Source organism: Xiphophorus maculatus, chromosome 23 (genome assembly GCF_002775205.1).
Source record: "Xiphophorus maculatus strain JP 163 A chromosome 23, X_maculatus-5.0-male, whole genome shotgun sequence".
NCBI classification, from domain to species: domain Eukaryota; kingdom Metazoa; phylum Chordata; class Actinopteri; order Cyprinodontiformes; family Poeciliidae; genus Xiphophorus; species Xiphophorus maculatus.
This window is the reverse complement of record NC_036465.1, coordinates 20049467-20065042: the sequence shown is the minus strand read 5'-3', so window position 1 is coordinate 20065042 and position 15576 is coordinate 20049467. Positions and strand designations below refer to the sequence as shown.

The 15576-nt window shown below is 39.6% G+C and overlaps 1 protein-coding gene across 4 annotated transcripts; it reads right to left on the bottom strand.

The window, feature by feature from the left end:
• Positions 1 to 746: 746 nt before the first annotated feature.
• ogt (O-linked N-acetylglucosamine (GlcNAc) transferase) lies at positions 747 to 15491 on the bottom strand. Of its 4 annotated transcripts, none has more exons than XM_023328097.1 (22): positions 15100 to 15491; positions 12409 to 12589; positions 11327 to 11570; positions 10936 to 11004; positions 7563 to 7679; positions 6857 to 6936; positions 6098 to 6293; positions 5870 to 6010; positions 5679 to 5779; positions 5388 to 5541; positions 5149 to 5250; positions 4850 to 5047; positions 4426 to 4584; positions 4196 to 4285; positions 3753 to 3878; positions 3451 to 3621; positions 3249 to 3365; positions 2987 to 3160; positions 2497 to 2649; positions 2149 to 2401; positions 1916 to 2039; positions 747 to 1825 (listed from the first exon to the last, which is right to left on the bottom strand). In XM_023328097.1, the coding sequence occupies exons 1-22, from the start codon at positions 15134 to 15136 to the stop codon at positions 1645 to 1647; spliced, it is 3168 nt and encodes a 1055-aa protein (XP_023183865.1). In that variant the 5' UTR covers positions 15137 to 15491; the 3' UTR covers positions 747 to 1644. The 4 variants fall into 4 exon arrangements, with proteins under 4 accessions (XP_023183865.1, XP_023183866.1, XP_023183867.1 ...); XM_023328098.1 differs by having other exon boundaries at positions 4868 to 5047; XM_023328099.1 differs by having other exon boundaries at positions 12409 to 12559.
• Between the last annotated feature and the right edge of the window lie 85 nt (positions 15492 to 15576).

Below are 15576 nucleotides of genomic sequence, written 5' to 3'. Positions count from 1 at the left end.
ATGGAGAACAAAAATTGTTTCTGGCTTAATATATCTATAACACACAAGTAATGGCTCCACCCATGTTCTCTGTCTCCACTAAATAAGAACATTGCCCCTGCATGATTCTGCCACCACCATGTTCCCACCATGGGCATGGCGAACTCAGGGTGACTTTTTTCCCTACACATGGTCCTGTATCTTTTTTTTTTTTTTTTTACATTCAATTTCAAAGCTGCTTTATTCACCACAAAGGGAGTTGTAACTCATGATTTTCCTCAAATAATTATTGTAGATGCTGATGCAAGATCTCTTGTAGCAGTCAGGGTTACAGTGAGGAAATCTCTCGAGACACCGTTGTACAAGTCTCATCAAGAGGACAATTAGGGTTGCACATCATTGTCTTGATTTTTATGAAAAGTCCTTCTTTGCACAATAATCTACAGATGTTCTACAGTAGTTTCCTTAACAGAAGCAGCCTTCCTCATCGGGTTGCTTAGCCTTTCATGTCACTGGCTTTCATGCAGCTACAATAGATGGCAGAAGAGGCCGCATTCTCCACAGCAGACTTATAGAAAATATGCAGCATTTTGATCCAAACACTGAAATATATATTTAAACACTGCACTGTCTTTGCCTTTAGTTGTAGGATAAGTTTTATGCCCCAAACTTTTCCCTGTAGTGTTTAGAAAAATACATTAGTGTGTGAATTTATTGTGCCTGCAGATTTAATCCTTATTGGTATCGACCAAGAACAGAACAAAACATTTTGGTTTCAATCCCTATTTTTTATTATATGTAGAGACTTGCAGCTTCACCGACAGCATACAGTTAAACAGTACAAAACAAAAACTGTTCAGAACATACTTACCAATCCAATTCCTGGCTTGTGTTAAAAAACCCCAAAATCTATTAAGATATCATTTTTATGCTTTAACTGATGATCAGGTGCTTTCCAAACTCATTTTTTATCCAATTAGGACAAACTCAGTTTGACAAATAGGACAACACCTACTGAACAAATCTTTTGACAAAATTATTAAAAGTTGGCATTTTGTGTGGGAGGAAGTGTTTGGAAACTTGCACATTTACTTGTTGCAGCCATTTAAGAACAGCTTACACACACACACACACAAAAAAAACCAGATTCAATTTATGTCTCATTCGTTGCTTGATAAAGCCAATGAAACCTACAATTTAAATGGAGCAACAACGCCGTTTTAAAACATACAACACTCTTAATCCATGTCTAAATAGAACAATTAAAGATGGCTGTGTATTCTCTCCACAAGCTGCAATTAGTCCTGTACGCACGACGACAGGACTCAAAGGAAAATCCACTGTTCCAAAGTACTGAAGGGAAATAAAGGTATTCACAACCTTCTCATGCTCACAAAGTACATCAAGTGTGTCAATATAAAGAGTCTCAGACAAACTGCCTGAAAATAGCTCAGGCTTCATATCTGGCTCAGCAGATGTGTGACTCGATGACAACATAATGGGAGGCCAAGTGTGAACGTGTGTGTGTGTCGGCTCCTTCAACGCAAGAGTCCCCCCCTTTAGGATAAATGAGAAATATGGAAACAGTCACTGAAGGGCAGGGAGCTTGAGTGAATCCTGACCGTTCAAACTATGCTGCTGATCAGGGTTAAAATAGTTTCCAGTTCAAGCGGTCTCACTGGTCTCCACTGTTAGGTGTTTGACCAAGTGGTCTGGCTTGCTGCCGTTGCTGTGATGTTCCCACATTTGCAGATAGAGCCTTTCCAGGTCTATTGTGTACTGCTTGGTGTTGAACAGGGGACTGCAGATTCGGTGTTTCCAAACGCGCGCTCTGACCATCTTTAGGCTGCAGGATGGAAGAATATAAAACAAGTTAGATATAACAGAAAACTTTTCCCCCCCATTAAAAAGGTGGTCAGGAAAGCCATCTACGTACTATTCCATGTCAGATCCCAGTTTGACAGCTACATCCTCGTATTCCTGACGAGTTTGAGGAATCAGCTCTGGACAGCCCAGACAGTTCAGCTGTGAGGCAGCCACGCGGGACGCAAGAGTCTCACCTGCAAGAAAGTTTGATTAAAAACATACTTCCAAATTGAATCAATTCTAAACAAAGCCATTATTTAATGCAAGAATGAAGTCATTCTTTTAATAAATGAGCTTCCTCACCTGGCATAGTTACCATGGGGGTTCCAGCCCAGAGAACATCCATGCCGGTGGTGTGCCCGTTGCACAGAGGTGTGTCGAGGCACACGTCTGCCAGCTGGCCTCTCCTCACATGCTCCTCCTTGGGAGCCACGGGGGAGAAGATGATGCGAGACGCAGGCAGACCCATGTTCTGAGCATACTGCTGGATGTTTGGCTCGCCAACAGCGGGGAAGCGAAGAAGCCACAACACGCTGTTGGGCACGCGCTTCAGGATCTGTAGCAACAAGGGAGATTAGCGACGGGAATGTGGGTTTTTAGAAAGCTAAGAGAAAACAGAGAGCTGTTAAAAATGACAACTATTCCACTCACATTGGCCCACATCTGAAGAGTAGGAGGATCAATCTTGTAGAGCTGGTTGAAGTTACAGTAGACAATAGAATCCTCAGGGAGACCGTACTGGGAACGGGTCGTTACCACAATGGTCCGCAACACCTCCTCCCCGGTTGCGGCTTTATTATTGATCTATAATTTGGAGCAAAACAGTGTTGCTTCATTGCTTTTGTCTTTAGCTTGTTCAACAAGGCTCAAAGCATCAAGCGAAAACCTTGTTTTAGATTTTAACCCAGACAAACTAAACCTAGTGTTGATACCAAGGATGGTGTTTATAGAACTAAAATATATTTTGAGACATTCATTGAGATACTGATTAAAATAAATATTTAAAAAAACTTGACCTGTAAAAAGAAACCATTTCCCTACAACTGTTAAATTAAGCAATTACTGTCGAGTAAGAGTTGAAGCATTAATATACCAAAATGCCTAAATCTTAATAAGTTTGATTTGTGCCCAGCAGTGGTACCTGTGTGGTGGCCAGGCCGTTGCTGACTGTGAAGTTATTAATGGTGACCTGGATTTGGCCTTGGTTGATCATGTTGATGATTGCCTCTGCTGCAGTGTTCATGGGAATCACAGGCATGGACAGGGCTCCGTTTGTGTCTCCAGCAGCCGGCTCCTGGTTGTTGTCGCACTTCATCTGATCACAAAGGAAAGTTTTAACCTCAAATTTTTAACACTGAATTCATTTTGCAATGTTTTTTTTTTTTTTTTTTTTTAAAACACACCTTTATCACTTTGACATCCGGCAGACTGTCCAAGAAAGCCTTCAAATCGATGCCGTTAAGAACAATCCGGTTGTCAAAGATGTGTCCGTTCGATTTGAAATCAATGACTGCCTTTTTCTGGAGAGTGGATGAAGAATTGTTTAGGTGGTTTCTCTATGACAGAACAATAAGAGCTGTGGCAACAACAGGGCGCTTCACAAACCTTGAGGTGAGGGAACATGTTGGCATGATCTCCAATGAAGAAGGTGTTGGGCATGTAGGCCAGTTTTTCAGAGTACTGTTCAGCTACTTCAACAGGAGACGTCTCCTTGTCAGTGATGATGTAGTCCATGAACGGAGCGCCGCTGGTTCCAGGGTAACCAAGCCACATCGCCTGTTCAATGTGCAGAAACAGCCATTTGAGCTTTTTTTCCAAGGCCAAAAATAACTAACATAAAGACAGCTAGGAATTATGTTCCTTTTTCTTTTTTTTTTCCTCTACAGTAATATCTGACCGAAGTTCACCTGAACTGGGGCGGGGCGAAGGGCAAACAGCTCATTCCGTGCTCCCTTGGTGTATCCGTTCATATTGACCAGAATATGGATTCCATCCTGATGAATCCGATCAGCTGCCTTTCCATTGCAAGGAATCTGAACGCAAAGGGCAATTTTATGTGCAAATATGTTTTACTGTCAACTTGTTTCAAGCTTCTCTACATAGGAGAGACAGTCGATATGAAACTTGCATAATCCAAAGTCAGACTGAATGATAGGCTAACAGACAGTAAAACAGATGGAATAATGAATATGGACGATGGACAAATAGAGAATAGATAGAAAGAAAATAGATAATTGAAAGACTGATGGACAGATCAATGCAACTTTTTAGGAAATGGAAACAGAGTTCCTTTTTTTCCACATTGATCTTGATTAAAACCCAAAAGTATTCTCCAGCTCAGAGAGGTTACCTGAGAGAGATCTGTGAAATGATGAGCTTCTGCAACCACTTTCACACGGAAGTTAGTACCATCATCAGGGCTAAGAGCGTAGCAGAAAACCTGTAAAAACGGGACAGCAGACAAACATTTTAGAATCTAGCTTTTGTAGTAAATTGACAGACACAGCTGCTGAACATATGATAAAGTTAAGTATGATAAAGAATATTGAAACAAACAAACAAAATAAAGAGATTCTGTACCTCAAATTTTTCAGGATTGTGCATTCCAGGGATGGACTGCATCAGATGAGAGGTTGGATGGTTGCCAAAGTCGGAGCTGACATAACCGATGCGCAGGCGACCGCCACTGCTCTTCAGATCTTTAGGGTGCTCAAAGGCAGGTTTGTGGAGTGCATTAATCTGTAGAGTAAGAAAAAGTGTAAACACACTAACACAGTAGAGGAGAAAATTCTACAAAGAATGAGTCAAATTTTCTGAGAATCAATGAAAAATAGAATCTGCCATACCCTTCTTTTAAATCTCCCTCTATAGCAAGCAACCAATTCACAACCAGCCCCCCTTCTGCTTTTTTCTATTTAGAGTAAGCCTTGCTGATTTCTTACCTCCCCCACATACCGGCCCATCCATCACCACCACCCAAAAATATAATTTAAACGTTACTTGCTTTGATCATTGCGAGTACCTTGTCCAGACAAAGGTTTCCATGGCGCTCGGCTATGGCTTTGCGGAAGCCGTGAGACAGAGGATACAGCATGCTGTGGTGGGGGTGAACCGAGGGCAAGCGGTTCTTTTCCAGCTGGTCAGCCACGATGCTAACGAGCTTTTTCATGCGCTCGTCGTAATCAGTCCAGTCACACACAATCTGAGAATGCAAGGGGGAAAAAAAAAAGCCAGATAAATTTACATTTAAAGTTGTCAATGCTAAATTCAACTAGATTGTAAAATAAACAAGATCATACAAACCTGCAGGCAATGAGCCAAGTTGCAATAAGCATCAGGGAAGTCTGGCTTGAGCTTTAGGGCTGTTCGGTAAGAAGCAATGGCTTCTGGGATGTTTCCAGAATCCTAATTAACACATTAATAAGTTAATTTAAAAGCAAGGTGGGGTTTAATTTGAATTCTTTATGTTTAGTTGTTTTTGAAAACAATTGTACAGGCATCAAACAGCAACACCAAACACTGAAACCAGAAAGCAGCCCCACCTTGTGGATAGAGGCCAAATTGCTGTGAGCGTCAGCAAAGGCAGGGTTGATCTGGATGGCACGAGTATAGCACTGCAGCGCTCCCTGGACATCCTGCATTTCCTTCAGCGTGTTGCCCATGTTGGAATAGGCGTCAGCAAATGTGGGGCTGATCCTAGAAGTAAAGCAGCGTTTAGCACAGGTATTGACTGATAGGTTGGATATACATAAAACATGGGAATATACATCTTTTGCCACAGCAACAGAAAATAGTGTCTCTAAACATGCCTGTAGTTTAATGTAAATACAAACCGTATAGCCTCCTTGTAATGCATGAGGGCCTCCTGGAGTTTGCCCTGCTGCTGCAGGACACTGGCCAGGTTAGAGTGAGCTGCAGCAAACTCTGGGAACACCTGAATGACAAATATGGAAAAAGAAAAACACCATTAAGTGATGGTGTTCACTTTCCTTTAAAAAAAGTTCACAAGAACAAAAAAACTTACTTCCAAGGCTTTTCTGTAAAGCTGAACAGCTTCTTCGATGTTGCCCTGCTCACGCTTTATGTTGGCCAAGTTGTTAAGGGAGTCGGCATGAGTTGGACACAAACGCAATGCTGTGTTGTAGCACTCCTCAGCTTCAGAAACCTGATCATGACAGGATTTAACAATTGCTGACTCATGCAAGTAGGAGCAAAAACAATTTGAAATGCAGAACATGGAAGGGCAAATTACATTTCCTTTCTCCTTCAGGGCATTGGCCAAATTGCAGTAGGCATCAGGAAAGTGGGGCTGCAATTCAATAGCGCGGCGGTAGGTGTCAATAGCAAGGTCAATGAGGCCCTGCTCATAGTAGACACAGGCCAGGTTGCCATGGACGACAGCATGGTTGGGGCTCAGACTCAGGGCTCTCAGGTAGGCAGCCACAGCTCTGAAATCACACAGGTTATCATTAAAACGTCTGCTCTGCAACAGTCTATGTTACATCTATATATTAAGTGCTGACAAAAAAGATCCAAATATGCATTGTACTGTTAAAGATGTTGGAGACTTCTGGTAAGTTGCAACAGTTCAATCCTGAATAAAAGTAGTACGCAGTTACATAGATTAAATAGATACAAAGTTAAATGAGGACCAGCAATACATGAGCTTATCTCACGTACTATTTGATAGAATATTGTCTGTCACAAGTTAATGTCCAGCATATGTAGATCAACTGAATTTACAAATGCTAACTGCAAATTTGTCCATAAGCAATGTCAGGTTTTTAATAGTACCAGTTTATATCTTCTAAGTCTTTGAAAATACCTCTAAAATAGCAGAAATTGAAGCATTGCTGTGTAAAGAATTAAAAAAACATTGATGTTTTGGTGGATTAGGAAAAATTTTCACTTAAGAAAAATGTGAATGGTTGTCAGTTTAGAGCCTAAAGATTTAGAGAAAGTTTTGTTTTTTAGAAAGTAAGACCAGATTTGTGTGATCTTTTAAACTCACCTGTCAAAGATGCGGGCTTCTTTCAGAACATTGCCCAAATTGATGTATGCATCGAGAAAGTTTGGGTCCAGAGTCACTGCCTAAAGTTAAAAAAGAAATGCGCTTAAACAATATATAAAAATATACATAAATTCTGACAAAATATGTCAGATTGGTTTTGTATTGCATAAAACAAATTCCATATTCCTTCAACTCAAGTTATTTAGATTTGTCCCAAATAGGTTTACAACATCCATGACACTATTACGCTTGAGTATAAACATTTATTTTAAAAGTTTTTTACAGTTGGTATGCAACACAAAATATAAAATAATAACGCCGTTAACTTTGTTAAATTAGAAGCCAACTTCTGCCTTTTTTGGCATTTGCATTTGTTCCATTGTTGGCACATTTGTCCAATTAATACATCATCTTTGAAGCAGTTTGTAAACTTCAAAAATACTGATTCTGCAAGTATAATCAACATAAAATTGCTGTATGAATACGTCCAACAATTTACAATTTTGATAGACTCGCTGGTTAAGATTTATGATTTTGAAGTGTTAAGTCAAAAAGTTAACCGAAATGTTAAGTCAAGCTGTAATGTGGTAATGATGAAGGATGTCATTTAAATAGAAATAATAATAATAAAAAAACATTAGTTTTTATCTTTCACAAGACTTTTAAAAGGCTGTCTGGACACCTTAATACAATAAATAATAGTTACCTTTTCAAAATGATGAATGGCGAGCCATATTTCTCCTTGGGCATTGAACACACAACCCAAGTTGCTCCAAGCCACTGCAAAGTTGGGCTGAGTCTCAATGGCTTTCAGGTAGCAAGCCTTCAGTGGATTTACAATGAAAACCACAGGAAAGAGGACAAAAGGTAGAGCAGGGGAGGGATTGTAAAATAAAATAGATTGAGAATAAAAGTAAGAAAAACAAAAAGGGCAGAGAAAAGAAAATTAGTGTCCATTCTCCATGATGGCAAAAAGTGAGTCTACAGCATGGGCTCGCAGGCGCAAAACTCTGCCGCGCAAAGCTGCATTGCTTTTTCCTACGCTGCGCAGATCCAACCAACACCTACACGTAGGCCCTCATCCTGCAGTTATGACCACATTTTCAAAATATAGTGGCATATTAATTATCTGTTCCAGGAATTGCACATTACAGTATTACATTCAATAGATGGAGTGAGAAAATAACTTAGTACACATGTTGGCATAAACCTCACAACCGTGGATGCTGGCCAGTTAGTGCAGGTGATGGTCCCTGTAAAGCATGCGCAACAATCGCCAGCGCGTCGTGTGGCTCTACTGCCACAACCACAATGCACCACTTCTCGCTGCTTGCAATGACCTTGCGCCTGGCAAAGGTGTTACTTCGCTGCTGCGTTCGCTTTTTGGCCAGATGGGACAGCTGCAGACCACCAACCCCTGCAGAATAACTGCAACACCAGACTAGCCCACACTTGGCACCCGAAGGTTGGCCAGGTTAAAGAAGGGGGCCAATGTGGGTTCAGAAATAAACTAAGGGCAAAATGTTTTAAGGTTTAGGAATATCAGAAAGAGTGTTAAAAAAGGAGAAGAAAAAACATGAAAACGATTAATAGAAATATTTAATCTAAGAGACAAAAGTCTCTCATTTGAGCCAAATATGATTGAAAATTTGGGTGCACTCGGGGGCGAGGCTGGTTTGAGTGGGGAGAGGTCCACAATCAACAGGCCAAAGGGAATGAAGGGGATAAGGGTGAGCATGCTTGCGCTTTCCGCCATTTTGGTTGCTTGAAGGGTAACGCTGCGCAGCCCCTGCGCTACTGCAGACTCACAGCGCACTATCTGCATCATCAGAACGCTGAAACTCCAAATAAAGAAGGAAAAAACAAAATAAAACAGGAAAAATAACCAATATGTAAGAGTTAGAGGGTTCTTAATTGCTTTCTTTTTTTTTTAAATAAAAGACACGATTATAGCTTCCATATCCAAGTTTTCTTTTTATATAATATAAAACTGGGTAATTAGTAGAGCTTATTTTAAGAAATGCTTACTGTAAATTATGTTACTTTTGTTTCTTTTTGCTCTTCAAAGGAAGCCACAAGACAGAGGAGCTCAAGCATGAAGAGAGGTGGTTTTTCTTTTGTTGGCATTTACAAACCCGTTACCATATTTTTGGACTTTGTCAGAGTGGCGGTCGCAGCTGGCTGGAAGAAGAGGAGAGGACTGAGGCTGCCCTAGTGTTCCTTTCCGCCAGGCACCTACGCAGGAATAGTGTCACCCACCTGAAACCTTCTAAATAACAGTATCAGTTGTGGAAAAAACCAAAAGAGACAAAATCAGAAAACAAGATCGTTAGTAAAAGGTTTCAAACAATACATTCTTTTAAAATATGGAAATAAAACACCAAATTCACAACAAACAGGGAAAAAAGCATAATGCTATTCCTAGTTTTCAGTCATGCAATGAATGTAGCATTTCAAAGGAAACAAAAAGGAGTGCTAACAGGGTAAGCGGGAGGGAAGAAAGGCTTTCATGTGAACAGTTAATCAGCGACATATGATCAGACTTCCAGTTAGCCTTCAAATTTGCTTTTACATCAAATTACAGGAGGGCAGCTACTGGCTTGATCTTTCCCAAATGAACTGATCCCATTTCTTTGGGAATATTATTACATATTTTTTAAAAAGGAAAGAAAAATTATTTATTGCTTGATTTTTACTTTCTAGCATTTTCATGAAATATTTTGATTTCCTTATCCTGGCCTGCTTTCTTGAATCCTGGCCAATGGGTGGAGAAAAAAAGGTCTGTGGATTAATTACTTGTATCTAGAAGTCTCCACAGTTCTGAAATAAAGAGGTCATCGCAGTTGCTGCGCACGTTTCTGACTTTCTAACCAAGCATCTGACGCAGGTGGTGGAGTACAGATAATGAGTTGTCTGCTTGACGCTACAGCCGCCATGTTAACTCAACAATTTTTTTTTGAGTTGCCCTATTAAAAACACATCTGAGTGCAGTGGTTATCCGAATAGATAACCATCTGTATGAAACTTTAATCGTCAGCTATGATCTAAAATAACTGATTTATGTACACATGAATAAATGAATGTGAGTGTGCTGGAGTGCAGAGTGGATGAAGCTGATTGGTCAGGAAGACAACTCGGAGCGCATACACCCCACCAAGCCTTAGCGAGCGCGCGGGGGGCGGAGCGACAGAGCGGAGGAGGTTGTGACTCCCCGGTGCTCCTCCCCACTCCGTTACCCCCCTCTAGCACGAAATAAGATGGCCTGTAACCGGCAGGACAACTCCATGCCTCCACATTTGAACCCCACCAAGGTTGCAACCCCCTAGAATGAACAATTTTTCATGAGACAAAATTACATGGTGACTCTAGGGGGGGAAAAAAACCCACACTGACAGCGACTGAATTGACAGCAAAGCAATATGAAAAGATACAATCATTCAGTAGTTTACATACAAAATAGGAGTATAGCAATTAGGTTATAAACCATCTTATCTTTTGCACTTCAAAAAGATAACCTAGCTTCTCATCAGTTCATGTTTACTTCCAAGACCGAGCCAGCATTTTCCCTCCAGTCAGGACTACATGAAAATGCCCGGCCGAGGTTGGATCCATTTAGTGAATTTAAAAACTCCAGCCTTTCTTCCTGAAAGGGCAGGGGGCTGACCTTTGCTAAAAGGTCAGTGTACAACAAAGGGTAGTGGGACTAAAATAATATTGTATTGTATGGACAGATGTGTGAAAGTTACTGGAAAACAAAATGAGGTTGTCTAGAGGGAATCATCATGATTTTTTTAGTCCCGTCGTTAAAGCCTGATTGCCTCATATGAATGCTTACTGGTTCCAGTCCAATATTTACTAAAGGACTTTGATAAGACTGGTTGAGAAGCTCACAGTGATAGTTTTCTGTCTTAGCTGGAGGCATTACTCAAAGGGAATTTGTATGCAATTTAAAATGTATAAAAGGGTAATATGAAGAGCATCTATCTGGTCTTAGTGAACACTTCAAATAGAAACAAAATGCAATATAATCGAAAACAAAAAGAACACAGATATATCAGAGCCAACCCACTGCAACATACCTTAGCCTCTTCCAAACGCCCAAGAGCCTTCAGCAAATTACCAAGGTCACTGCGCACGCAATAGAGATCCTGGGAAGGCAGACAGATTTCAGTTTTTATAACTCGGCTAAAAATCAGTGATTACATTCTAAATCACAGATGTCAAAATCCAGTCCTCAAGGGCCGGTGTCCTGCACCGGTCTTTGTAGATGTGCCACAGGTACAAAACACTGGAATGAAATGGCTTAATTACCTCCTCCTAGTGTAGATAAGTTCCCCAGAGCCTTACTAATGACCTAATTATTCTATTCAGGTGTGGTGCAGCAGAGGCACATCTAAAAGTTGCAGGACACCGGTCCTTGAGGAGTGGAGGAGTGCACCCCTGTGCAACAGAAATGTTGCTTTTACTTACCGGGTTGTACTGTAATGCAGACACATAAGCCTGCACTGCCCCCTCCATGTCTCCTGCAGCCACCAGGGCTGCTGCCAGGTTGATGTAGCCATCAATGAAATCTGGCTTCAGCCTCAGGGCATGGCGATAGTGCTCTATGGCTTCCTGCAGCTGCCCACGCTCCTTGTACACATTCCCGAGGTTGGAGTAGGCCTCTGCAAGCATTGGGTTCTGTTTGATGGCCAAGGTACTGAAGTGAGCAGACCTTGGAAGCAAAACAAAATGGGCAGACGATAGTTACATTCCAGCAGCTTTGGGCAGGAAAAGCAGGAAACAAGAGGAAGGAAGAAGACACTTGTCTTAAAGCGGTACGATCAAGCCCTTAGAAGCCCAACACTGACAGTTTGTTATATTGAAACACAGAAGTGAGATAACTGAAGCTGTTTTCACTCCCTTTTTTAAGTTGTGACAAGCTCAGCAAATTAGTTTGAAGAAAAGGAAAGAAAAACAAGGAAATGGAAAGAGAACTGGGATTTGTTAGGGGCTAGCTAAACCTTTGACTTAGTTTAATCTGCATCGGCAGCCTCTGACCAGTAACTCCAATTTCAAGCACTGTAGACCTGAACTGGCTGAAATTTCAACTCAGAAACCTATCCAACATATTCATTTAAAGAGATGCCAATGAAAGTGTGAAGCTGAAATAACTTTTTACTGACAGGATGGAGCATAATCACAACATTGTGAAACGTATTGCACTAACATACTCCCACAGTTTCTGTCTTTATGGAGGCAAAATGACAAAAAAAATAGTAGTGCTGTAAACTGTGAGAATGTTTTATCCTGCCATCAATACATTCTGATGAAGGTCTTAGTGTAAAAAGCAAGACATTGTTAGACTGTCATCACCCAGAACCCTCACCCTTCGTCACAAGTACCGTATACAACGAAAACGGAAAGTATGAAACCTAATTAAACAGTGCAACTCAGTATTTTCACAGCTTTTTCCAGTTTAGTTGCATGTACACAAACCAAGAAGCCCCATTGTCGTCAGCTACCACCACACCGCATGTTCAGTGTGCGCCAAGGCGCTAGGTAAGTGATACCTGTCAAGTCTTCGGCACTGGAAGTGGATGGAGGACAGAAGCAATAACACGCCTGTGTTATCAGGCTCCTGCCTCCATAGTTGCATGCAGTGGCGCTCAGCTGCCTCAAAATCTCCTGACTGGTACTCCCGGTGCGCCAGTTCAGCCAACCCTTGGAAGGAAAGAATACGTTTTGTTGGTTCTGGAGCACCAACACAAGCCAAGGAGGGGGGAAAACAACACGTTAGAGGTGATGGAAGGAATGAAATCAGACAAATGAAAACAAAGAATGAGAATGTTTTCATTATAAAATATAAAATGAACTCAACTGAAGGAACTGATAAAAATCATTGTTAATTAAAGCAGTAACAATGCAAAGATTTGAAAAGCATCAATGTTGTATTGGATCACAAAAATACAAACCAGATAGTTTTATGAGATAAAATACAAGGCTGTAATTGACCGTTTGTGTACATTTGAAGCATTTAATGAATGTCAACACTGTAGGTTAATAAACCTTTGAATGAGACGGCATCAATTTACCAGTACCGATTTATCAGGACCAAGATATTGGTAATTACCTAAATAAAGCAGGTTTTTATTGAATAAAACATAGAAAAGTATTTAACAGAAAAAAACATGAAAATGTGTGAGATGAAACAAATGTGGGGTAAAGGATGATGTACAGGGAAAATATTTTCCATTCAATTTTATAAATATTCATAGCTTCCACTGCAAACTATCCTTACAAAATATTAAGAAAATATAAAATATCCAACAATATTGTTGAATGAAAGTATAAAGGTATGACTAGAAATAAAATAATAAGTATTTAAAAAGTGTTCATCTGTTTCTGCTTTGTGTTTACAGCACATAGAGCCAAGAAGGTTGGTAGTTTATCCAGTTAGTGAAAAATAAAAATACTCATTTCTATTTTAAGGTTTTACTGAAAAGGTTGCTGCTACCTAATTTCTGATTTGGCACTGAAACAACTTTACCATGTGTTGAGCTTCCTTTTTATCCTGTATTAAACAACTGTAACCAAATATCTTACAGACTCTCCTCACTCTGGTTCTCTAAAAAGAAACATCTAAAAATCGCAAGAGGTATTGCTTTTTATTGTTATTTAAAAGAGAAGATACATTGGCTTTAATAATGAGTTGTTTTAATCTGATGTAATGAGAAAAGTTGTCATTTAAACAAGATACCGCTGAATTTATTTCTAAGGTCTCCCAGTTAAACACAGGCTACATAAAAAAAAAAGAGTGATTTTTATAACTAACCTACGCACAGTAAATGTATATATTGTATTTTCAAATTTATCTATACTCTCGTAGAACAAAGTGCCTTTAAGATTTTCAAAACAACATTACTTGAATTGATTGTCAAAAATAAACCAAAACAACTGTGGCTTGAAAATTTTTCTACAAATGTTTTCCCACATTTGACGCCATAGTGCTTAAAGTCTGTGTAATATGCCACGTTTCTTTGACAAGGTGTGGCCAAATTTTCTTAAGCACACCACTGTTCATACCCAACCATGACAGTCACAGCCCGACTATTATGACAAGTTAGTTGTCATTATGAAACTCTTGAGCGTTTGCAATTAGGATTTGGTAGTCTTATATTCTAATTGAACACACAAAGGATTAAAATGTGCTGCAGGTTCTTTGATAGAGGTTGAGGTGTGATACAAAAATTAAGAAATTAGATGATTATCCAACCTCATCTCATTTTTTATTAAATAAGAGTTTCTGATTTTATGCAAAAATGTTAAAAAGATATACAGAAACTAGACCGTTTTAATTCAAATGTCCAAACGTGGTCATTGGTGGCTGAATTATTATCCAGTAGCAGGTATTTCTAAGACAATTACATCACTACAACTTGTCTAACACGTTATATTACTGGCATAATACCTATGTGAAATGCAAACTGGCTTAGCAGGGAGGAGCAGAACCATAAATACAGACACGTCTTGCTCAACAAACCTACTAAATACGAAAGATACCATGGTTGTATGCTTTCGTGACAATTATGTAATGTTTTCATACATAACCAAGGCAGCTTTAATAACTCTGTACAAACATAATATCAGATTTAACAAAATGATGCAAATGCTTTAATGACAGCTTAACTTCAAAATACAACTTTTGGTTTTAAAAACCTGGGTTGATGGGTGAAGAAATTAATACCAGTGCAGCATTTGCGCCACATAGTGCTGGCTTTTGTCGGCTAGCTTTATCAGCAAAACTCAGCAACAGATCCCAGTATGGGTGAAATTTTGGACTCAATAAAATATCCCCAATGCTAAATTTAGGAAGCAGTTTTTGACATACAGAAAAACATCACGTCCTTAAATTTACTCCATTTCAACAGTCGAGAAAAAAAACAATTAAAGGCGACTTTCGTAAATAATATAAACATTTATCGCAGAGTAAAGTTTCATATTTGTTCAGTGCACATTCAGAAAACAAAACGCGTTACAAAAGCTGCTAAAAGATGCTAATATGACAACGGGCCTCCTTTGTTAAACCCCTAAAATATAGTGTTAAGAAATAATTAAAATACCGCCGTAAATAAAACACAGTTTAAGGAGCATCCAATCGACTTAAATATTTAATATTTTTCCAAGTTAAGCATACTTTAACGGTTGTAAATCATCTGAAACAGTAATGCTAGCAGCTGTTAGCCCCACGTAAAACAACCAACCTGTGCTGTCGGCCACATTTCCCACTGAACTCGCCATCTCCTCGGTCTTCGGGGACTGCACGTTGGTCGTCAATTTGCCTTCTTATAAATAACAGCTTCAGAGAAATGTTTTGACTAGTCGTTTTTTTTTGTTTGTTTGTTTTTTGTTTTCTAGTCAACGACAGGAAAACACGTTGCCTGACTAGTTGGGTAAGGTTACCTTCCCAAACCTTTCTAACATCCTACTTTTCATAGATTAATTTCAAATAAAAAAAATTGCAGTAATTACTATTACTATATCCTAAGACAATAATTGATTTGTATTATCTAAATTTTCGGTTTAATTCAATATGTTGATGCTAAACGCTTGAAAGCCCCTAGCTTCTTCTCCTCAACAAAGCGGCTATTGAACATAAAATGGCGAAATGGGTGGAACTTGTTTTTTGAGACAAAATAGATCCCAACATCGCAATTGCATGAAACGTTGCATAAATTATA

Excerpts from the sequence above, each read along its gene's own strand:
- ogt (XM_023328097.1), bottom strand. The coding sequence starts at position 15,136 with ATGGCGAGTTCAGTGGGAAATGTGGCCGACAGCACAG. Across the intron at positions 12,590-15,099 it reads AAATGTGGCCGACAGCACAG|AACCAACAAAACGTATTCTT; the intron begins GTTGGTTGTTTT and ends TTGGTGCTCCAG. Across the intron at positions 1,826-1,915 it reads CTGGGATCTGACATGGAATA|CCTAAAGATGGTCAGAGCGC; the intron begins GTACGTAGATGG and ends TCCATCCTGCAG.